We start from the raw sequence: 22,834 nt of genomic DNA, 5'->3' as shown, positions 1-22,834 counted from the left end.
ATTCTTTAAATGTCTCCTACTCTGTTTCTCCAGGAGAATGCCATTTTTTAAAAATGAATTCTACGTGAATTAATCTTTTTTTTTTTAAAGATTTTATTGGGGAAGGGGAACAGGACTTTATTGGGGAACAGTGTGTACTTCCAGAACTTTTTTTCAAGTCAAGTTGTTGTTCTTTCAATCCTACTTGTGGAGGGTGCCGTTCAGCTTCAATTGTCCTTTCAGTCTTAGTTGTGGAGGGCACAGCTCAGCTCCAGGTCCAATTGCTGTTGCTAGTTGCAGGGGGCACAGCTGACCATCCCTTGCAGGAGTCGAACCGGCAACCTTGTGGTTGAGAGGATGCGCTCCAACCAACTGAGCCATCGGGAGCTCCGTGGCAGCTCAGGTCAAGGTGCCGTGTTCAATCTTAGTTGCAGGGGGCAGAGCCCACCATCTCTTGCGGGACTCAAGGAGTTGAACCAGCAACCTTGTGGTTGAGAGCCCACTGGCCCGTGTGGGAATCGAACCTGCAGCCTTCCGAGTTAGGAGCACGGAGCTCCAACCGCCTGAGCCACCGGGCCGGCCCCGAGAATGCCCTTTTTGAGCTCTGATGGCAGTTTGTGGGTATCCCACTTATATAAGAACTTAGTACTACATTTTATTATAGTTACATGTGCATGCACCTATCTCCTCTATCAGAATGACAGTTTTTTGAGGTCAGGACCATTCCTTATTTGTCTTTGTAACCCCAGTTCCTGGAACATACTAGCATCAATCAATACTGAATGAGCGCCTTTATGAATCGTGTGGGTGTAATTTTGCAGACATTCTTTTTAGGTTGTTTGTGGTCTTTATTACACGCATCCTATTCATTAATCAAGAATTAAACATTTGTTTTATCATGTGATTTGGTTATTTGTTGCTACATAATAAATTATGCCAAGGCATAACTGCTTAAAAAGCAGTCATTTTATTTGCTTGTTATTCTGGGGACTGACTGGTGCTGAGTTGGCCATTTCTCCTGATTTTGCTCGCAGCACTCATGTAATTGCAATCAGATGGCAGCTGAGACTGGAATGTTCAAGACAGAATGTTCACTTACCTGTTTGGAGCTTTAGTGGCAGCAGGACTCCGTTGGAATGCTGGCACGGCTTGCCCTGGATGCTAATCTCTCTTCCTCCTACCCTTCCCACTCTTGTCCCTTTCCACTTACTCTCTCCAGAAAGATAGACATACTTCTTATATGGTGACTCAGGACCCCAAAAGTGCAGAAGCAGAAGTTGCCAGGTCTTCTTAATAAGGCTGAGGCTTAGAACTGACACAGCATCAGTGCCATTCTCTAGCTGCGTTGCTGCTAGTCACAGGCCCAGCCTATACTCTAAGAGAGAGGACTAGACAAGGATGAGTACTAAGAGGTGTGGTTCGTGGTTCTTTGGAGGCCACTAATGTAACAGATTATCAAATCATATAATATAGATTTTTGGGGGAAAGTTTTCTAAATAAGCATTAAAAAAAGAATCCTAACCGTAAGAGAGGTAAGAAGGGAATGTTGCAGCACTCACAAGTCCCTACATGACTCAGATGGTTTGCATTCTCTGCCACTTCACTAGCTTTCTGATGTGGACAAGTTCTTCTCTCTGACTCCTATGTGTGACTCACCCACAGAAGCTTTCTTCATTGGGTTGTGGTAGAATTGAAATGAGACCATGGACAGATGTACCGTGCACACAGTAGGTGTTCAGCGGATGATAGCTGTTACTGTATTGTTGTTACTGGTATCATTATTATCAGTATTTTAATGAGTGATATCTTGGTATCAATGTGAAGACAAATAGCTAATGTACATTTCATATGAACAGAGAAGAAACATTTTGGTTAGCTTCTTCAATTTCACTGGACTATTTTAATATTGTCTTTTATTTTTGATCACTGTGTTCCTGTTAGCCAGTAGTGTTTTGAAAGCCAGGTCTCTAATTTTAAAATAGCTATAGTTTCCTATTAGCAAAACAATTGAGAAAATAAATTCTTAGACTAAACTTGGGAGATAAAAATTCTTTTCTTCTATAAAGTCATGAAAATGCCTATTTTAGGGAAGATAGAGGAGATTCCAGTTACTTAATTTCCTGAAATATACGTTCTATTCTATTATTATTATTATTTTTATTCTATTTCTTTATATTGATACAGCACTGTATATTGCCTCTTAGGACTAGAGATGTCTTAAATCACATTCTACATAGGTTTTATGACTTTTTAGTAGCTAAACTCTGGAGGATAATGTGTCAGTCAATGTTAAATGTATCAATCAATGTTATCTTTGAGTATATATATATACATAATGTTGTGTGTGAAGTATATATTTACTAGGCTTTTGCATGGCTTAGTATTGATGTATAAACTTGATGACTTTTTGGCATTTTGTGAACTCATCCTCATGTTAAAACTTGAATAATACAGATGTTTTGGGATTAGATTCAACTGCAGTGGAAACTTCATTAATTAGTGTTAATGGTCTGTTAACAGTAGAGATGTTAGTGGAAAATTAGTTCAGAATATTATTAATCAACACGAACAATGTATATCAGTTTCCTTTTTGAGGCCTCGAGTTGTGTATCATTTGTATTCTTCTTAAATCTACTTTGTTAAAAACCATCAGCATTATTTTGCCAGAGAATGGCTAGATAGCATTTGGGGCTGACTGGATTCTTCCTGCAAACACAAGAAATACACGTTACAGCAGGAGGTGACTCAATCAATACATAATTTACAGGTTTACCTGGGAACGCTTTCAAATGGGACTTGTAAGTACTAAACAGTTTGGTGCAGTGGAAAGACCGCGGTCCTTGGAGTCAGACTGTTTCTGGCACTGGGAAGCCTTGGGGAAGTTATTTGACTTCTCTGAGCTTCACTTTCTGCAACAAGAACAGTACAGAGCCACTTCTCAGCATTGTGAAGGTTTACTGAGCTAACCATGAACACATTGGACCACGGTACCACGTCAAATAGGAACCAATTCACTCAGCAGTGAAGTTTGCGTTTTTAAAATGTTCATAAAGCCAAGCAAATGAACTTGATGAGTTACATGATTGGATTAAAAGGTGACGGAGGCTGTACATTACGAACTATTTCAGAGAAATGAAAATGATGCCACAGTCGTATCCAGTGTGAAGCCGCAGCGGTTGGGAGTCTATGAACAACAGGGACCAAATTTACAATGAAAGTGCAGGAGGTGGATTTGGAAATGGATTCTCCCTTCCCTGGCCCTCTCACTGTTTCGTGTTCACATACTTCCTTTTTTTCTGAGGTTCTGAAACAAAAACAAAACATAGGCCCTGCAAAAGCTGAAGGAGCTTTTGAATTCTTTCTAAAGAGGAAATTGCCTTTACCTAACCAATGCACTTCCTGTGTGTGCCGTATCCGTTAGAGAGCAAGACAGGACCTCGCTGGTATCATTCTCAACTGCAGAATTTCCTCTTGGTAGTGGGGGTGCGAGCTGTATTACAGTGCTTTGATATGTTGTCTTCACTTATTCTGGTACTTGGAAGGTCTGTGTGAGTCAGCTGGGGATCTTGTTAAAAGTGTAGGTTTTGATTCAGTAGTTCTGGGTGGGGCCTGAGATTTTCTGCATTTCTAACAATATTCCAGGTGATGTATCAAAATCATAAGGCAGTCTCTTCCTGGTTCTTTTGAAAAGGCCTTAAAAGCACATGTGATTAACTTCATTTATATTCAACAGCATTTACTTGCCAGGTGCTAGTATGTTAGGGCCCAATTCTGAAGGACCCAACAGTTGAGTGATGAACCAAATCCAGTACATTTTGAGAATGCCTCTCCCCACTTTTTTAAACTTTGACTTGGGTTTATTTTATAGAAGTTCTCTAGTAACTTTACAGAGATTAGTTAACAATTAAACTTAATTTAGAATTTCTCCTTTACTTTATGATTTAAGGAATTCTTATACTTAACTACACACGTATCAGTCATTGTAATTTACATTCATCTCAAAAGGAGAAAATTGTGTCTGATCTGCCCACCGCAAAACTGAAGGATCAAACTGTTCTTTTTTTTCTTCTTAATTTCTTTGTTGTCCTTGGGCATCTTTTACCTTTGTGGTTGTGGACATTTCTGTAAAACAACTTTGTATTCTGCTTTTCAAATGTAGTGTTAGAGAATAAATAGAAAGTTTTCTAAATTTCTCTATTAACTGTTGAAATATTGTGCTTTATCCCTGTTTTGATATAGTCTTTCTTGGTGGATTTTTCTTGGACTACAGACACTGTTCCTAAGATAAAGTTAGTAAAAGAGTTAGGGTAGTAAACATGATATGTCATATGAAACTAATATATAGTATCTGCAAAGTAAAGTATATGTTTGCTTTAATTCAACTGAGTGTTTGGCTTATAGTTAGAATTTCCCTGTTAAGTGACACAAAGTAAATTGTGTGGTTATCTGTATTCTTAAAAAAAAAAAAAGAAAAATCTGGTGTCTGTATAGATGACCAATTTGCTTTCAAACTATGTGTGAGACGTAAAGATTTTCCTGTCATATCTCTTAGAACAGCAGTTCTTATCTGTCTCTAGGAACTAAGGCAGTGTTTCTCAAAGTATGGGCTGCAGAATCACAGGTGTGCTTGTGAAAAGCAGGAACTCCGTCCATGTGCTCCCCCAGCCTCTCCTGCAGGCTTCTAGTTCAGCAGGTCTGGGATGGAGCCCTGCAATCTGAATTATAACAAACAGCCTATGCAAACCACGTTTCAGAATTACTGCTCCAGGCAAGCCATGGTTGGGATCTAAGGAAATTCATAACCTCTGTAATTGAATAAATTTCTTTAGGGTGTGGATTACTCATTTTTCTCGGAAGAGGGTCTATAAACCTCTCAGTGAGATTCGCAAAGGGGACCATGACTCAAGAAAGACTAAGTCATTGTCCCAGAAGTGTGTTTTTCATGAACATTTTCTGCCTCCTGTGAGGCTCTTTGGATTTTAAATAGATTCTTGGTTTTCTTTTGGTCTAATGAGGACATTTTATCCATGAGTTGATTTTCTTTGTTTTTTGTTTCGTGGATTTCTAATCTACCATTTCTTTACTTCTTTTCAGCAAAATGAATTGTAATCCCTTCCCATCTTAAAATTCTTTTGTACTGAAATGAACTATTGCCAAGAACTGTTTTGTACAGATACTTTCTAACATTTATTGCAAGCAACCGTGTGCCATAAATGAAATATAGATTATTTTTATTTAATCCTCACAGCAACTCCATGAAGTAAGCATTATTATATTCACTAGAGAAATAATGAATTTAAGGCTTGGATTGCCTGATTGACCTGACCACACTGACACAGTTTGTGAATGATGGCACCAGGGGTTGAGCCCTTTCTGTCTCACCTGAAGGCCAATCCTGTGCAAGTCTGCAAGTTGGTGCCAATGAATCACATTTGGTTTATCAATGAATCAAAGATGATGGTTGTGTAGTACCTTGAAATGATTATTGGTGATGCTTGTGGATTAACCATTTGTAGCAATTCTGATTCTGAGTTTTTGTTATTTTTTATCAGATCAAAGAGAGTGCATCACAGACAAGAGATGTCCTCAAACAGCATTTTAACGATTTAAAGGGAACCCTTGGGAAGCTCCTGGATGAGCGATTGGTGACCCTTTTGCAAGAGGTGGACAGCATTGAACAAGAGACCATTAAGCCACTAGATGACTGCCAGAAGCTCATAGAGCACGGAGTTAACACAGCAGAGGACTTGGTCCAAGAAGGTGGGAGTCCAGGGAACCTAGTGAATGTGGCCCGTTCAGATTGACACTTTGCTGATGTCTCAGGATACCGGCAGGCTTATTGCCATCTGTGGGTGCTTAGAATGTTCCTACCTTGGAACAGTTTATAATATAGGATGACAGGTAAACAATGAGGTGTCCCTGGGTAAGTGCAATTAAAGTGTTAATTATTATCATTTACAAAACAAGGAGGAGTAAATTATTTTTTTCAAATAGTTCTATGTTGGTATCTTGTTTACTGTTAACAGAGCAATTTTAAGGTCATTTTGAGCGTTCAGATATTTTTCAGTGTTCATGGTTTATAGAATTTAATCCTATTGTTCCTGTTAGTAGGTTAAGAAATAGGATTAGTGTTTACTCCTGAAATTGTAGTTATATTTCTGTCTTGAGCCAATTATTTTGGTTGAAACATGTCCAGATCTTGTACCTTCCTGTCTTCCTTCTTCCTTTCCTTTCCTTCTTCCCTCCCTCCCCCCTTTCCTTCCTCCACATAAGTCTTTGTCAGGTACATTAAATAAAAATTCTGCCCTTTGGGGGTTCACATGTGAGAGAGGCAGACATGCTGAAAGAGATCTGAGACTTTTTGGGAGCACAGAAAGGGAAGTACTTAACTCTGGAAGTGTGTAGGATAGCTTTCTGTAGGAGTTCCATGGAGGCTTGAAGAAATTCATCAAGCAGACCAAGGGAAGGAAAGGAGGTACCAGCATGATTGGAAACAGAAGTAACATCACGAGTGAAGTGAATGACGTATCAGGTATCTTTTGAAGTCTTTAAGGCAGCAGAGTTACACAGTCAGATCTGCATTAAAAACAAACAAACTGCCTACAGTTTGGAGACTGGATTCGGGGTTGTAAGACTGGAGGTAAAAGAGACTGATTAGAAAATTATGGCAGTAATCCAGATAGGAAACAATGAGGGCAGTGACAGGTGAAGATGAGGCAGAGCTGGTTTTATGATTTTTCAGAGATAGAATTATTGATGATTTTACTGATCAGTAAGTATTGATTATTGGTGATTGCCTGGATATAAGTTGGAGCAGAAAGGGAAGGATTTAGGATGACCATAAGCAGCCTGATTTTGGATAACTGGGTGAACTGGGCCATTTACTGACAGGAAACGAAGGAGAAAGGATGGGCTTTGGTGGGTACTTCCACATTCGATTTGGGGCATGTTGAGTTTGAAGTACTTATGATGCCAGGAGGTAGTTGGGAATGTGGATGTGATGCTTAGGAGAGAGCTAATCCCTGGAGATGTCAGTCAGGCAGTTAATGGCATACACATGAAATCTGAATCTATGGAAATAAGTAACATCATCAAGAGATAGTCTATGATGTGAGAAGAGAAGGCAGCAGAGGGCAGAACCCTAAGGGACACCAACATTTAAAGGGCAGCTGGGGTAAAAAGAGCCAAGGAAGAAGATTGAAAACCATTCATTCTGCAGATTGAGTGCTCTGTGTGTGTGTGTCACTCCAACTGGAAATCAATCCCCAATTTGGTCCCAAGTAGAGTGTGGTACTCTGGTACTCGTGTTATCTTTCCATGCTGATTACATTTTTGTCTTCTCTCCAACGAGAAGTGCTGATTTGCCCGTGACCATAAGTGTCCCTTGGAGAACATTGTTTTAGCAGGACCACAGAATGTCCTTCCCTGGAGGCCTTCCATTTGGAAACAAACCCAGAAGCAGTTCAGCACAGGTCAGGGTGCACACCCATCACCCTAAGAACTGAGAAATGGTTTTAGTTTAGAAAACAAATCCTTGGAGGCACATACATGTTTGTTACAGCATCGGATGCTTCACTTGTTTTGAGACTTCAGAAATATTTTAAATTTCAGACCTTTGCCTTCCCTCCCTCCTTTCCCCTCCCAAGGGATAAAAACATATTTATGGACTTTTGAGGATTTTGAGGCAGTGTTCAGTGTGTCTCTGTTTTCCTTTGGGTGAGGGAGAAGGTCACGTCATGTGGCTTCAAAAAACATGAGTACCTCCAAGGCACATTCAGATGGAAAAGAGTTCTGGTGGTGTTCTTTAGGGCTGTGGAAGGACAGAGAAGTTGGTCATTTTTTTAAATGCCTTTCTATAGCATTTTCTTTTTATTGTTCTGTTGAGTAATTTCTCATCTCATGTATAATAATCTTTTGGGAAAACGTAACTGTATCACTTGGTTTTACGAGGCCCCGTGCCCTCTTACTCCTGTCAGAGTAATAGTTGTACTGGTTCCTATTGGATTTGACCAAATTTCCGTAGGGCAGGCAGAAAAGGGCCCTGGGCCTTCTGCTTTGCATACAATTGTTTTGATAAACCAGATTTCCTTGTATGGAGCAGAATATACATCTCTGTGTACCCCTTTTATATACTCGGTGTACCCCTTTTCCTCTTGAGCTTAATCTTAGAGCCTTAGAGTCACTTCTAAAATAGTGTCTATTTTTACTTTTGAAGAATTTGACCGTGGCATCACTGAAGAATTGTTTGCAAGAAAACCGGAGACCTACCAGTGTTGATTACTTGTAATGTGACAATTTTTTACTGTACTGATTGTAGGTGAAATCGCGCTTCTTGGTGGTGTAGGAGAACAGAATGAAAAACTGTGGAACTTTACCAAAAAGGCCTCACACATTCAGTTGGACAGGTAAGAGTTACTGCCTCTGGGGCTTTTAAGCATTTAAACTCTCTGCTCCCCCTCCCCTTAAAGATTCTGATTAAAGGAGACAGAGAATATATTTTTCAAGGTTTCACTGCTCATTGCCAGTATTACTAATATGAAATAGTTGTGATTGTAATCTTTGGTATAGTATTACTATAGGTTTTCTTCAATTCTGGTGTAAGAGAATTGTTAAATTTTAAAAATTCTGAACATAACATTGAAACTGAGTCACAGCTCAGCAAAACAGGTCTTTTTTTTGGTATACACTTAGCAACTGTGATCTTATGAACCGTTTAGCTTCTTGCTTATATTGTTTGGGGAAGAGAATCTTTATGTAGCATCTTGCAAAACCCCCACTGCCATTTACTGGGAGCTTTTGCATCCTTATTATTAACAGTAGTATGTGACTGAGCTAAAATATTTCTTGTATTTTTAAGTTTGAGCTAAAAGCCTCATAAACACATGAGCTTTGTTTCCTCAGCTTACCAGAAGTGCCTTTACTGGTCGATGTGCCTTGTTTATCTGCTCAGTTGGATGACTCAGTTCTTAACATAGTAAAAGACCACATTTTTAAGCATGGAACAGTGGCATCTCGCCCACCGGTACAGATAGAAGAACTAATCGAGAAACCTGGAGGCATCATCGTGCGATGGTGTAAGGTACGTCATTTAGAATCCTAGAAATGACTTCAACGTTATGGATTTGAGGTTTGGGGCCTTTAAAACATTTCTTTTATTAACTGTCCGTGAATGTTTTCTTCTCTTCATAAACAAAAGTCCCTTTGGCTTTACAATTAAGAAAAAGTCACAGGGAACTGGAACTGAAGTAGCTCTAACAGTTTGAGACAGTTTTGAAGGTTCTTTTTAAAAACCCTGGATCACAACATTGTGTCCCATCACATATTTCTCAAACTTAACTCTTAGTGAGTTAAGGATTGCTCCCATTTCTCTTTCAATAGAAAATTCAAATGATGATAGTCAGTATTGGGCATCTGATATGTTTCTGTTCAAGACTCAACTAATACCTCTGAAATAAAATCTCTAAGGTATGGTTTTCATACTCTCAGCATGGCTGAGGATTTTGTGTAAGATTTTGTGTATTAAATCAATTATGTAGATGAGTTAACATATTTTACATAGAAACTATATAGAAAAAAAATATATATCTTGAGTCATACATAGTATCTTGGCTGTTGACAAACACATCATTCAGAGGGGGGTGCTCAGCTTCTGGAAACTATCTTTTTGAATGGAATTTTTTTAATGAAGCCTTGTATAGAAGAAAGAAGTAGAGATGCTTTTGTTGGTTCAACACAAGGACTCTTATCCTATTTTTAATTTTTTGCCTATCAGTGGACCTGCAGTTGTTTCTAGTTTTTTTAAAATAAGCATTATTTATCTTTCCTTGTGCACATGTGTGAGATTTTTTCTGAAGTATATACTTTAGAGTATTAGGTCTTAGAGTATTAGATCTATACTAGATAATACTGAACTCTTTCCAAAGTGATTGTTCACAGCACATCCTTCCACCAGGAGTTAGGAGTTCCTCTTACTCTGTATCCTGACCACTACTTGGCATTGTCAGGCGTTATATTGTTGCCAATATGGTATCTCATTGTGGTTTTACATTGCATTTTCCATATTACAGATTTGGTGGAATATTTTAATATTTTTTTTACTGCTTATTATACTTTAGAATACTTATTCGTTTCTTTGCCCATTTTCCTATTGGGTAGTTTGTCTTCTATTAATTTTGAGGAGTTCTTTATATATTCTTGTTATTAATTCTCTCTTTGTTTCGGGGAAACCCAGTTTCCCCGAAAATAAGACCTAGCCGGACAATCAGCTCTAATGCGTCTTTTGGAGCAAAAATTAATATAAGACCCGGTCTTATTTTACTATAATATAAGACCCAGTCTTATATAATATAATATAATATAATGTAATGTAATGTAATAAAATATAATACCGAGTCTTATATTAATTTTTGCTCCAAAAGACGCATTAGAGCTGATTGTCCAGCTAGGTTTTATTTTTGGGGAAACACGGTATGAATGATATAGTTGTGGGATTCTTTCTCTTGAATTTTGAATGTTTTATCTTTGGCATTATTGTGTAGAAAACGCCATTTTTTCAAAGGAAGCATATTTTTTCATATCAGACTGGGAAGTCTAACACACATGGTTCAACAAAGAAAAGAAGGAAAATAACGATGGCATATTTCCTATGACCTTCCCTCAGATTAGCCCACATTCAGCAGATGGGCTTGTGTGCTTGGCCCAAAACGCCCCCATTCTAAGTTCTTAACCAGTGATTCTGAGAGAAGTTTTTCTCTGATTTTTACCTAACATAAAGCCTTTCTCTTTAGGTGGATGACGAATTTACAGCCCAAGATTACAGGCTCCAGTTCCGTAAATGTACTTCAAATCACTTTGAGGACGTATATGTAGGCTGTGAAACTGAATTCATAGTATTGCACATAGACCCCAATGTTGAATACCAGTTCAGAGTCTGCGCCCGAGGAGATGGCCGACAGGAGTGGAGTCCTTGGAGCGTCCCCCAGATAGGTCATTCCTCACTGGTGCCTCATGGTATGCTGTTGCCTTCTCACGCCTGAAGCTTAACTGTGCATAAGAACACTTGTATTCTCTGCTAACGGCCCTGCTAACACTGATAACCCTCTTTTCCTAAGAAGCCCGGAATTGATGAGAACAGCATAGACTATGTCTTTTACTTCCTGCTCCAATTACGACTTGTGAATTTTGAGAACTTTCATCAGTTCTGATCTCCAGAGTCCAAAATAGTGCCAGACAAGATTCGTAACATCCTCTAAAACCAGAGATTTTAAATATTGCATCAGGAAACGGCAATATTTGATCCAGACCTTTGATATATATCTAGGGAGAGGCTTTTTCTTAAAAGTTGTATCATTTGAAATTGATCTCTCCTATATTACTAGTTTAACAGATGTAGACTTATTTGTTAATTAGTTCTTAATCAGGTTGGTACAAGCTGAAACATGATTTTATTAGCTAGGCGGTAACACTTACTTTATCGTCCATGCCATGCAGGAATAGACGAAAAGCTTTTTTGTGATTTGTAGGATTAACCATGGTACTCTGTCACGGAATCTTTTTTTTTTTTTTTTTTATTGAACTTGCCCATGACCAATAGTAAGCTCTTCTACTTGCAAGTTTTGTTTACTGTGTTTGTGCGGAATATATTCCTCAAAAGATTCTAATAATTTTTAATGTCTTTGCTTTTTAAAAAGAGTGGACAACTGGCTTTGAAGGATACAGTCTGAGCAGTCGAAAAAATATAGCACTCCGGAATGATTCTGAATCCTCAGGTGTTCTCTACTCCAGCGCTCCAACCTATTTCTGTGGGCAGACGTTAACATTCAGGCAAGTAGATATTAAGGTATCTGTCTGTCATGTCTTGGGCAGTATAATAAAGTGCACAGAACAGACATGAGCTTTGGATTTAAAATTGTCCTGAGGTTATTCATCATTATAGGCAGTGGTACTTTGGGGAGATTTCTCTACTTCGCTTTGCTTTAGTTTTCTCATATGTATTCAAAGGGTTATTATGAAGATTAACTAAGATAATGGATATGAAATGCCTTGCTTATGCCTGATACAGAGTATGGACTCATTCTGTGTAGGTCTGTTTTCTTCTTGGTAAATAGAGGTAAATAAAATACCTCTCAGAAGTTGATTTTAAAAATCCAGAGACCTAGAATTCTTTTTTTCCCTTTGTGAATCAATAAGAGTATGTCTCTCTCAGTGTAAATATATTAGGTTGGTGCAAAAGTAATTGCGGTTTAAAAGGTTAAAAATTGCAAAAACCGCAATTACTTTTGCACCAACCTAATCCTATATATCTATAATTCTCTACAAAATAGAAACAAGTCTCTCCATCAACTAATTTTCTATTTTTGAAAACAAGTCTCTCCACCAACTAATTATCTATTTCTTTATCCACTTCTTCCTGTATTAGAAAAATTTCCTTTTTCTTGTTTTTATGTTATCTGAGACGTACTTCCTATGATCATATTGCTAAATTGATCTTCCGAGAAACCAAAGCTCCCTTTTGATTTAGAAAAGGAAAGCTTCCCTCATGTTCACCATATTCACTTCAGTATAGCAGACACTCTTCTAAGTTTTTTAAGTCTTGAAATCATGAGTTTTGTTGTGAATGCTTGTTCCAAGTTCCTCTTGTACTCAGCCCCTTTTCATATAGGCCTGGACAGTCTCTGAAAGTTTTAGCTAAGCTAGTGTTGCCATGTGCTTCACCAGCCAAATCACTGGGCTGTCAGCAGTGATCAGCATGCGCTAGTTTACACTTTCTCTCATGTTTGACACCTCCTCTTACCCCTTACACTAGGAAGAATGACTTAATAACCAGAAAAATACCAACAAAGAATGAGAAATAAAGGAGCCTCATACCTCGTCTATTTAATTATTCCCCGTGTGCTGCTATGCTAACATACCTCTTCTCTGCTTTTGTCCCTTGATGACAGAAATACTTCCATTAGTGAATCTCCTGGGAAAAAGTAATGGTGGCACTTCCTGAGTTGATAGATTAGGCCAGATATCTCACACCAATAAGAATCATAATCCTAGTAATAATTGCAATTAATATTGAAATAGCACTTACTGTGTGCCAGGTACTGTTCCAAGCACTTTACTCGTATTAACTCACTTGATTCTCACAATGACCCAATGAAAAGGCATAGTTACCCATTGTAGGGCTGAGGGTGCTATAGCACAGAGAGGGAGTCACTTACCGACTGTCACATAACTGCCTAGTAAATGGCAAGGTTCGGATTTAAATCCAGGCAAGTTATGTGACAATCTGGCTCCGGAGTTGGTGATCTTACTCACTCGTCTGTCTGCTTCTCATTTGTCTTTCTGGGAGACAAAGTGTAAAGAATAAAAGTGATTCTAGTTAGTGCTGAAATCTAGTTCTTTTGTGACTACAGCCTTCCTTCTTTTCCTTTTCTGTCTTCTATGACCTTCTCCCTGCTGTGACGGTGCCCTGATGCTCTCCTGCTTTTAAATTCTTCCTGTAGGAACACAGAGAAGGCCTGACAGATGGCATACTTAGGTTGGTTTTCTAAGTCATTCAGTAGATACTTTATATATTTATTTTTATTATTGGGGAATATTGGGGAACAGTGTGTTTCTTTCTCCAGGGCCCATCAGCTCCAAGTCATTGTCCTTCAGTCTGGTCCTGGAGGGCGCAGCTCAGCTCCAAGTCCAGTTGCCATTTTGAATCTTAGTTGCAGGGCCTGCAGCCCACCATCCCATGTGAAAATCGAACTGGCAACCTTGTTGTTGAGAGCGCGCGCTCTAACCAACTGAGCCATCTGGCCACCCCCCAGTAAATACTTATTGATTAATACATTGGAAATTACACAAATCGATTGAAATCCACCTACTATCCATGGACTGTAGGCCCCAGTAAAACAGTAGCTCTTCCCTCCTCCTCCAGAGATGCCAGACTTGGCAGGGTGATTAACTGAAAGTTAGTTAAGCTCCCTATTACCTTAGCCAGACCTTGGCATTTTTGTCATTTTTTCCTTTGAATGTGGAATGAAAATGTTTTCTCTCCTTGTTTAAAGGCATTTCAGGCATCAGCAATTAAGTCAGAAGATATGAGTGGTGAGGGGGGTAGAGGGAGAGGCAGATGTGTCTACTTGAATAAAAGTAAATTTTATTCAGGTTTTTTTTTCTTTAGGGCGTTGAGGGCCTTATAATTAGAGGGAGATTGTACTCTTGTAGGTACTGCCCTGTTGCTCAGCCCAGTCTAGTCCTGCTGAAGTTTCTGGAAGACTTAGAGCTACTGAGGCTAAAGAAACCTGTTATTGTCATCACCCCCCAAAAAAAATTAAAAAAAAAACACCTGTTACTGGCTGGCTCTTAACAGTCTTTAGAGCCCACTTTCATTTGGTGCCCGGCTCTTCTAGCAACCCCCTCCTTCCAGGCCTCTCCCTAATTTCCTGTCTGAACATTCTTGCTTTCCCTTTCCTTGCTTCTAAGATTTCCTGATCTTACTATTTTTCAACCATATTTTTATTTTCTCTTCTCTACTACCTCCTTTCTTTCAAAGAGCTTCCTTTCTGACTTTTATATCCCTAATAACCTAGGAGATTGTTGTCTTCCTTTTACGGATGCACAAACAAAAGCACTGAGACTACATGACTTGTCAGTATTCAAATCCTGACAGTCTAGCCCCAAAGTCTGTGGTCTTCACCACTGCGCTTCCCTGCCTCTCACAGGTGACATGAAGTGGTAAATCAAGGGGCAATAGGCTAGCTATTTTTTTAATTAATAATTTTTTCTTTCAGAGAACATAAAAAAAAATAATGTTCCAGTTACCTGTTGCTGTGGAACAAGCTGCCCCAAATCTCAGGCTTAAAACAACAATAGTCATTTATTTGGCTCAGGAAACTCCAATTTGCAGAGCTTGGCAGGACAATCATTTCTGCTTCTGTGGTGTTAGCTGGGGCAGTTTGACTGGAGATGGTGGATATGTTTCCAAGATGGCTCACTCACAGGGCAGGCAAATTGATTCTGGTTCTTGGTGCCTCTCTATGTAGGCCACTCCAGGGGCTGTTTGGGCTTCCTCACCCCATTGGTGGCTGGGTCCCCAGAATGAGCATCCCAAGAGGTAGGAAGTGGAAGCTGCCAGTTTCTAAAGGCCTGAGCCTAGAAATTGATAGTGTTACTTCTATCACATTTTATTGTTCAACCAGTCACAGAATCCAGACTCCTGATTAGACATACAAGTGAAGGTGTGTAGTAGATAGTCGGATATACAAATCTGGAGTTCAGTGGAGTGGCCCAGGCCAGAGATATTAACTTGAGAGTATTTTAGCATGTAGATAAGTTTTTAAAGCTGTGGAACTGGATGAGATCAGCCAGGGAATGAGTTGTACATAGAGGACATTGGAGGAATCGAACATTTAGCAGTTGGGAAGAAAAGAAAGAACCAGCTAAGATTCTGAGGAAGAATAGGAAGTCAAGAGGTGGACAGGAAAAGTAGGAGGATGTGGTGTCCTTGAAGCCAAGTAAAGAAAGTGTTTCAAAGAGAAACCAAATGTGTCAAATGCTAGTGGTTCCATCAGGTAAGAAAAGGACTGAGAATTAACCTTTTGGTTTGCAGTGGAGATCCATCCATTGGTGACTCTGACATGAACAGTTTCAGTGGAGTTGTGGAGGTGAAACTTTTTTAGAGTGGGTTCAAAAGAGAGAATGGGGTCTTCTGGGACCAGTAGATACATGGCAGCACCTTAGTTCTGAATTTTTCCATTTCTGAAAACTTTGGAGTAATAAGGAGAATAGAGGTGGGAGGACCCATAGTGCTTTTCAACAAAGCTGACACAGAAAACTTAAATTCCAAATTATATGTAACTTCCTAAGCTGCTGCTAGGCAGAAAATCCATTGAGGAGATCATGACAGTTTGCTGAGGGAAATGATGAATGTGGAGGGGCCCGTCTCAGAAATCTCCAAATACTTAGTCCCAGAAGAAGGCCCCACCATAAGACTATAAACAGGGCAAGGACTGAGCAGTGCTTGAGTGTTCTGCTTGAGGAAGCAGAGACAAAAGGTGTGGAAAATGCCTTGGGGAATCCAGAGTGCATCATTTTAGAGAGCAAGGACTATGTCCCTTGGTGACAGTGGTCAGTGGTCTGTAAAGCAGCCTTTGAAAAAATCAGAGAAGCTCAGATGTGACAATAGAAGCTCTCTTGAACAAGATTAGGTTTTGTTCAAAGGAGACATGGCTTCCAGAGGAGCCATATTATATTGTCGTGTATGTTGTTTATAGGAGTCTCTTATAATCTTTTAATTTCTGTGGCATCAGTTGTAATGTCTCCTTTTTCATTTCTGACTTTATTAGTATCTTCTCTTTTTCTTAATCTAGCTAAAAGACTGTCAATTTTGTTGGTCATTTAAAAAAAACAAATCTTAGTTTTATTGATTATTTTCTATTGTTTTTCTATTCTCTGTTTTGTTTAATTCTGCTCTAATCTTAATTATTTCCTTTCTTCTGTTACCTTTGGGCTTAGTTTGTTTTGTTTCATTCCTTGAGGTGTAAAATTAAGTTTTTTTTTTTGGAGATCACTTTTAATGTACGTGTTTATTTTTTGTGTGGTTACCATAAAGCTGACATAAAACATAACATCTATTTTAAGCTGATAACAGTTTAACTTCAATCACATACATATACTCTATACTTTTACGTCTCCCTCCTCCACACTGTTCTTAATGTCACAAATTACATCTTTTTGTATTGTGTATCCATTAACATATTTTTAGTTATATTTATATTTTATACTTTTCTCTTTTAATTTCTACACCAGAATTAAAAGTGATTTACACACCACTAATATTACAGTATTCTGTATTTGTCTGTATATTGACCTTACTAGTGGAGCTTTATACTTTCACATACTTTCATGATGCTTTTTAGTTTTTTTGTTTGTTTTGTTTCAACTTCAAGGGCATTTTTTGTAAGGAAGGTCTAGTAATGATGAACTCCCTCAGCTTTTGTTTATGTGGGAATGTATTTCTTACTTATTTTTTAAGGCAGTTTTGCCAGGTATTGTATTGTTGTTTGCCAGTTTTTTTCTTTAAGCACTTTGAATATGTCATCTGACTTCTTTCTGGCCTGCGAGGTTTGTTTAAAAATCTACCGATAATCTTAATCTGAGTTTCCTTGTGCATGACGAGTCACTTTTCCTGCTTTCAAAATTCTCTGTTTTGGACTTTTGACAATTTGATTTTAATGTGTTTCAGTGTGATTTCTTGGATTCATTATAGTTGGAGTCTGTTGGGTTTATTGAGTCTAGATGTCCATTTCCTTCCCCAGCTTAAGGAAGTTTTCAGCTATTATTTTTTTAAATAAATATTCTATCCTTTTCTCTCTTTTCCTATAAGCCCCTTAAACTTTCTTCACTTTTTCATTTTTCCCCCTTTGATTGGATAATTTCAAATGACCTGTCTTCAAGTTTGATGTTTCTTTCTTCTGACTGATTAAATTTGATATTGAACTCCTGTCATGAATTTTTCCGTTTAGTTGCTGTATTCTTCAGCTCCAAAATTTCTGTTTAGTGATTTTTTTATATTTTTTGTCTCTGTTAGTATTCTCATTTTGTTCATACCTCATTTTCTAGAGCTTGTAGAGCATCTTTATGATGGTTATTTTGAATTGTTTGTCAGATAATTCATATACCTACCTACCTCCATTTCATCAGGACATTTTTCTGGAGATTTATTTTTTGTTTGGGCCGTTTCCCTATTTCTTTATATGTCACATAATTTTGTGTTGGGATCTACACATATGAAAACAGCCACCTTTCCCAATCTTTATGGCCTGACTTTGTACGGGAGAAGACCCCTCACAAATGAGCCTAACTAGAAATTCTGGGGGCCTCTGAAATCTTTTGGTGGAGGATGTGACTTCCCTGGGCTTGTATGTGCAGTTTCTCAGAAAGCCTTGCTGGTTTGTCAGGAACTCATAATCTCTTGCTCCCTCTGGTGCATGTTTGTGGCACTGCAAGTTCTCTGGTGCTACAGCAACAAGCTGCCCTGCTCTCTCTTCTGTACTCTGTGGCCACTAGACATCCAGAGTATGTGGGCTCCTCATCAGTACCCCACATCAGGTGAGACAGATACCATTCCCTTGAGCAGCCATGTGAAAAGCAGACACACCAGAGGCATGTTCTACTCTTCTTTCTCCCTCTCAAGGGAGAGAAGCCTTGAGTTATGTGCCTTTTCCCAGTCATGCCAAGTTGTGCTGGCCGCAGGATGCCACCCTTCCTTTTCTTTGGTTTCAGCAGCATTCAGGCATCCACACTCTGCCAGTTCCTTCAAGGCTCCAAATGCGGTGCCACAGAAACCAATCCTTCGGGCAGTCCTCCATAGAGTTGGAATGCTGGACCCACCCTCCACCCCTCTCTCTCCCTCCTGAAGGAAAAGTCAGAGGCTGGGGTGTCCTTGCCTGGTACTGAGCTGTGATAGTTTAGGAGGGGGGCTGACACGGGGAAAGAGAAATTGCTTTTCCTACCCATTCCAATGCAGCTGTTTTCAGCTTTGTCCTCCCTTGTGGTAGTACAACTACTTAACTGGATGCTGGAAATCTCATAAAGATATTTTGGTCTGTATTTCATTGTTAAAACAGGGTTTCCGTGGTAGATGAGGACTCATACTTACTATTTTGCCATATTACTGACATCACTCTCCTCCTCTTCATACTTCTTTAGATTGCTGGTTTAGGAGTGAAGAGACTTTAGAAATCAGCTTACATGTTTATTATCATTGTGCATGTTTGTCACTTTATAATGAAAGACATTTTCAGGCCACATTGAATATATATAATCACATCTCTCCTTGGTAAAGCTACATTTTGTTCCTCGCTCATTTTCCTTTTCCGGTCCTTGCAAAGTCTGGCTTTCTGGAATGGAGGAAAAGATGAGTCCGGTAATACGAATGTAGGTTCACCTTTATATCTATCTAGATTTTCTATTTCTAAAGTACATGATGACGTATTATTTGAGCCTAAAACACAAAAGGAAATGCTTAAACTTTCCACATATAAAGTTCTCCAAGCAAAATATGTTCATAACCATTTATCTTGTGTAAAGACTATCATGACTTATTTTAAAGGTTTTAAATATTTGATAAATAGAAATCAAATCCTTGCATAGACTCTCATATTGAAAGTTTAGGTAGTGGCAGTATTAGTCCAATTAATTATAATGGCAAATATGACAAGTTTTGTACATGTCTAGAGCCAGAATATAAAATAGAACTGCAGTGTCACAGCTGTAAATAGTTAACAGACTGTAGTCAAAATGCCTGAGATTGTATCCTTGTTTCACCACTCAACCACATTACCAGAGTCGGGTTATTTAGCCTTTTTTCAATCTTAGTTTTTCCTTTTGTACCTCAGTTTCCTCATGTATTAAATGGGTATGATAGTAATACCACCTACCTCATAGGTTATATGAATAGAATGAGATGATTTATAGACAGACACAAAATTTTTAGAAGAGTACCTGACATTTAGAAAGTACTAAATCGTTAGCTATTATTAAGAGCCGTTGTGTTGAGATGGCTTTTTAAACTTAGTAACTGTTAGATATCATGTTAAAGAAAAGACTAAATGACCCTTCTACCTTATTTACAGAGTTGAAACTGTGGGACAACCTGACAAAAGAGACAGTATAGGAGTGTGTGCAGACAAACAGAATGGATATGACTCTCTGCAGCGGGACCAAGCGGTGTGCATCAGTACAAACGGTAAGAGAGAAATGTCATTCTGTTCGAAACATATGAATTGCTGTAGTAAGATGAATCTGTCCAAGTATCACACATTTATAGCAGGAGATGACAGTTAGGTCTTAAGACATATCTATATGGCTACTACATACCAGGCATTGTTCTGTACCCTTTACAAATAATAAATTATTTAATCCTTTTAACTTTTTCAAGTGGGAAGCAGAATTGTATCGTTTTATAGATGATGTAAACTGAGCCACAGAGAGGTTAAGGAACTGGCTTAAGCTCATATAGCTCGGAGGCGGCTGAGCTGGGATTGGTAGCAAGCAGTCTACCTCTAGTGTCTGTGTGCACAGGTCATCTAAATTCAATATAGATTAGGGAACTAGGGAGAGAGTTTGCTTAATTTGTTATATATCTCTAGTGTTGTTTGGTTTCTTACTCCACAGTAATTACACTTTTAAAAGTTGCTACCAAGACGCGTTAATATTTTGTGGTGTGGGTCAAGAGTAGGTAGAACACGATTCTTGTGTATCCCATGTGACACAATCTTGCTATTCCACAGGATGTAATTTTGTAATGGAGTCAAGTTTCTTTTGATGCCATCCATAGGGAAACTCAATCTCTATTCTAAAAGAGTAGAACGTGGGACCAGGACTCTGAAGTGTTATTAAAGCTTTATCTTTTTCTCCTGCCTTGAAGATGCAGGTTAATTAACATATTCAAATGCATTATCTTTGACCAGTTGGCATTCCAAAATGTTTTCTTTATCTGAATTAGGAAATTGATTGTTATCAATAATCTAGAGTCTGTTTCAATTCGTAGTTATTGCTTACATGTAAATGACTCTTTACCTTAACATTTTAGGTGCAGTTTTTGTAAATGGAAAAGAAATGACTAATCAGTTGCCCGCCGTTACTTCTGGGTCCACTGTCACATTTGACATTGAAGCTGTGACTCTAGGATCCACCAATAATAACGAAGGCGGAAACTTCAAGCTTCGAGTAACTATTAGCTCAAATAACAGAGAAGTGGTTTTTGATTGGTTACTTGATCAATCTTGTGGTTCTCTTTACTTTGGATGCTCCTTTTTTTATCCTGGATGGAAAGTGTTGGTGTTCTAGATATTTGGGTGATTGTCTTTGGTTTGCAGGGTTTTAATGTAGCTGTCCTCAGTCCAGTTTAGTTGTAATTGATTAAAAAAATATATTGTTAGATTCATCTCTCAGTTAAGCCATCGGAAATGGAAATCGTTTACTGGATTTATTTTGGAATACTTTAGCAATGAGACTTCAATATTATGGATAAGAGCATATGCAGTCCGTTTTATTTTTAGTATACTATTACTTAAAATATCACTATAAAAATCAAATTGGCTTTTAAAATGAGGAAATGCAGAAAGCCCTGTACCTTTCCACTGTCCTTCTTTTTAAAGTTGGTTATTAGAACAGAAAAACTTAGTGTAACATTATTTTATTAAACCCCCATCTTCTAAGGGTCCAAGCCATGTAAGACTTCAGTATACAACAGTAGACCAGGTAGGTCTAAGAGTTCTATAACATACATTCACTTGTGTGCTCTCCACATGAGTGTTGCATATGCTCTCCACATTCAGGTATTTGTAAGCAGTATTGAATTTTATCTCATGTTCAGTAATTGTTAAGTCCTAAAAGCGTAATTTTTGCCTTTTGAAATTACTGACAAATGTCTACAATAGGCAAAGTATTTTTTGTTCTCTTGCAATCCAATTCACGATAGGCTAGAGGATTTTTACAGGGTAAAACTACTTATGCAAGTAGTATGCACAGCAGTGTTAGCCATTCTCATGTATGTCATCTGTACATACATGTGCATATCCAGCCGCAGCAATATGCATGTTACTATTCGTAGGGTATGAGCTGCAGTTCAGTTCAATGTCAGTTTTATAGTGGTCTTTTAGTGGACCAAGCAAATATAGGGTAAATACTTGACCTGTTTTTTTGACACTTAAATTTGTGTAAAATATTTATTTGAAAGACCTATTTAGTATGTAAAAATGATTATCTTAACTTGCCATACACCAGCTACAGATTTTTTTAAATGTGAATTTTTTTTTTCTTTTTCATTTTTAACAGTAGAAAAATGGAAAAGCAAGTTTGGTATTTTTGTAAGATAATTTATTTGGGGATTCAAACTCCCTGTTAGACAATCATGACCTTTTACCCTTGCATTTTTATATATAAGTCGTCTTTCACTTGTTTAGTGATTGTTAAGATGTGCTAGAATGTAGATGCCTCCTCCAGCTGTCTGACACAAAATAAAAAACTGAAAGTTAAATGTGTGTATTTTTTTCTTCTGTGAGACTTGATAAATCCAATTTTAATCTTTACTTTTAAGTAGAGCGAGAAAAGGAATTCTTGTGGCTCCAGTCATTTTAATTCAGATATCATTGTAACTTGTGAAGTTACTTGTACTTATATTCTGTATCTGATACCAAGCATAGTAGCTGATACATAATATGTGCACAATAAACGTTTGACTGAATGTAGATGACTTATTTTCTCCAGAATGTCATCTCATTCCATTCATTCAGCAAATATTTATTGAACATCTTCATTTCTTATCCTTGGTAGGAGAATGGCATCTTAAATTTATACCTATACAGTCTGCCTGTTCATAGAAGGGACTTAAACCTAACTTAATTTTAGACAGGAGTGGGTTTTAATATTTTAAACTCTGAAACTAATTTAAATATTGATATTTTTTTCCCTTGTAATATGAACTGAAAATTTTGTTAAAAGTCAAGTCATTCTGTTTAAACATAAAGGAACCTGGCATTTCAAATCTGTTTGTGTGCTTGAAGGGACAAGAGAGTCTGGGTGATGATAATAGTAATAAGAATTGATATTTACTGAGCCCCTACTATGTGCTGGGCACAATGCTAAATTTTCAAATTATCTCATTTAATCCACATATCATACTAATGATACTGTTACTTTCTACTTTACAGATGAGAAAACTGAGGCTCAAAAGATGTATACTATGCATAATTTGTCTAAGGTCATGACTAATAACTACTTAGGATTATAGCCCAGACCTGTTTCACTCCGGAGCCACAGCTCTTAACCATTGTGTTCCTGGAAGGAGTGGACACTAAGGGGAAAGCCC

The 22,834-nt window shown here is 38.1% G+C and overlaps 1 protein-coding gene across 2 annotated transcripts in view; it reads left to right on the top strand.

Annotated features, from left to right (window-relative positions):
- Positions 1 to 22,003, top strand: part of CRLF3 (cytokine receptor like factor 3) — a 28,263-nt gene extending 6,260 nt beyond the window's left edge. The window contains exons 1-8 of one of the 2 annotated variants that reach the window (XM_081029489.1): positions 1,634 to 1,706; positions 5,532 to 5,739; positions 8,297 to 8,384; positions 8,881 to 9,058; positions 10,767 to 10,989; positions 11,670 to 11,802; positions 19,596 to 19,708; positions 20,555 to 22,003. In XM_081029489.1, coding sequence (XP_080885615.1) covers positions 1,683 to 1,706; positions 5,532 to 5,739; positions 8,297 to 8,384; positions 8,881 to 9,058; positions 10,767 to 10,989; positions 11,670 to 11,802; positions 19,596 to 19,708; positions 20,555 to 20,811 — 1,224 coding nt within the window. In that variant the 5' untranslated portion in view covers positions 1,634 to 1,682 and the 3' untranslated portion in view covers positions 20,812 to 22,003. Of the gene's footprint in view, positions 1 to 1,633; positions 1,707 to 5,531; positions 5,740 to 8,296; positions 8,385 to 8,880; positions 9,059 to 10,766; positions 10,990 to 11,669; positions 11,803 to 19,595; positions 19,709 to 20,554 lie in introns of those variants that run through there. The other variant, XM_081029490.1, reaches the window with a different exon arrangement.
- The last annotated feature ends 831 nt before the right edge of the window (positions 22,004 to 22,834 follow it).

The sequence above is a fragment of the Rhinolophus hipposideros genome (genome assembly GCF_964194185.1).
Source record: "Rhinolophus hipposideros genome assembly, chromosome: 20".
Lineage (NCBI taxonomy): Eukaryota > Metazoa > Chordata > Mammalia > Chiroptera > Rhinolophidae > Rhinolophus > Rhinolophus hipposideros.
Note: the sequence above shows the minus strand (reverse complement) of the source record. Positions and strands in the feature narration are given on the sequence as shown.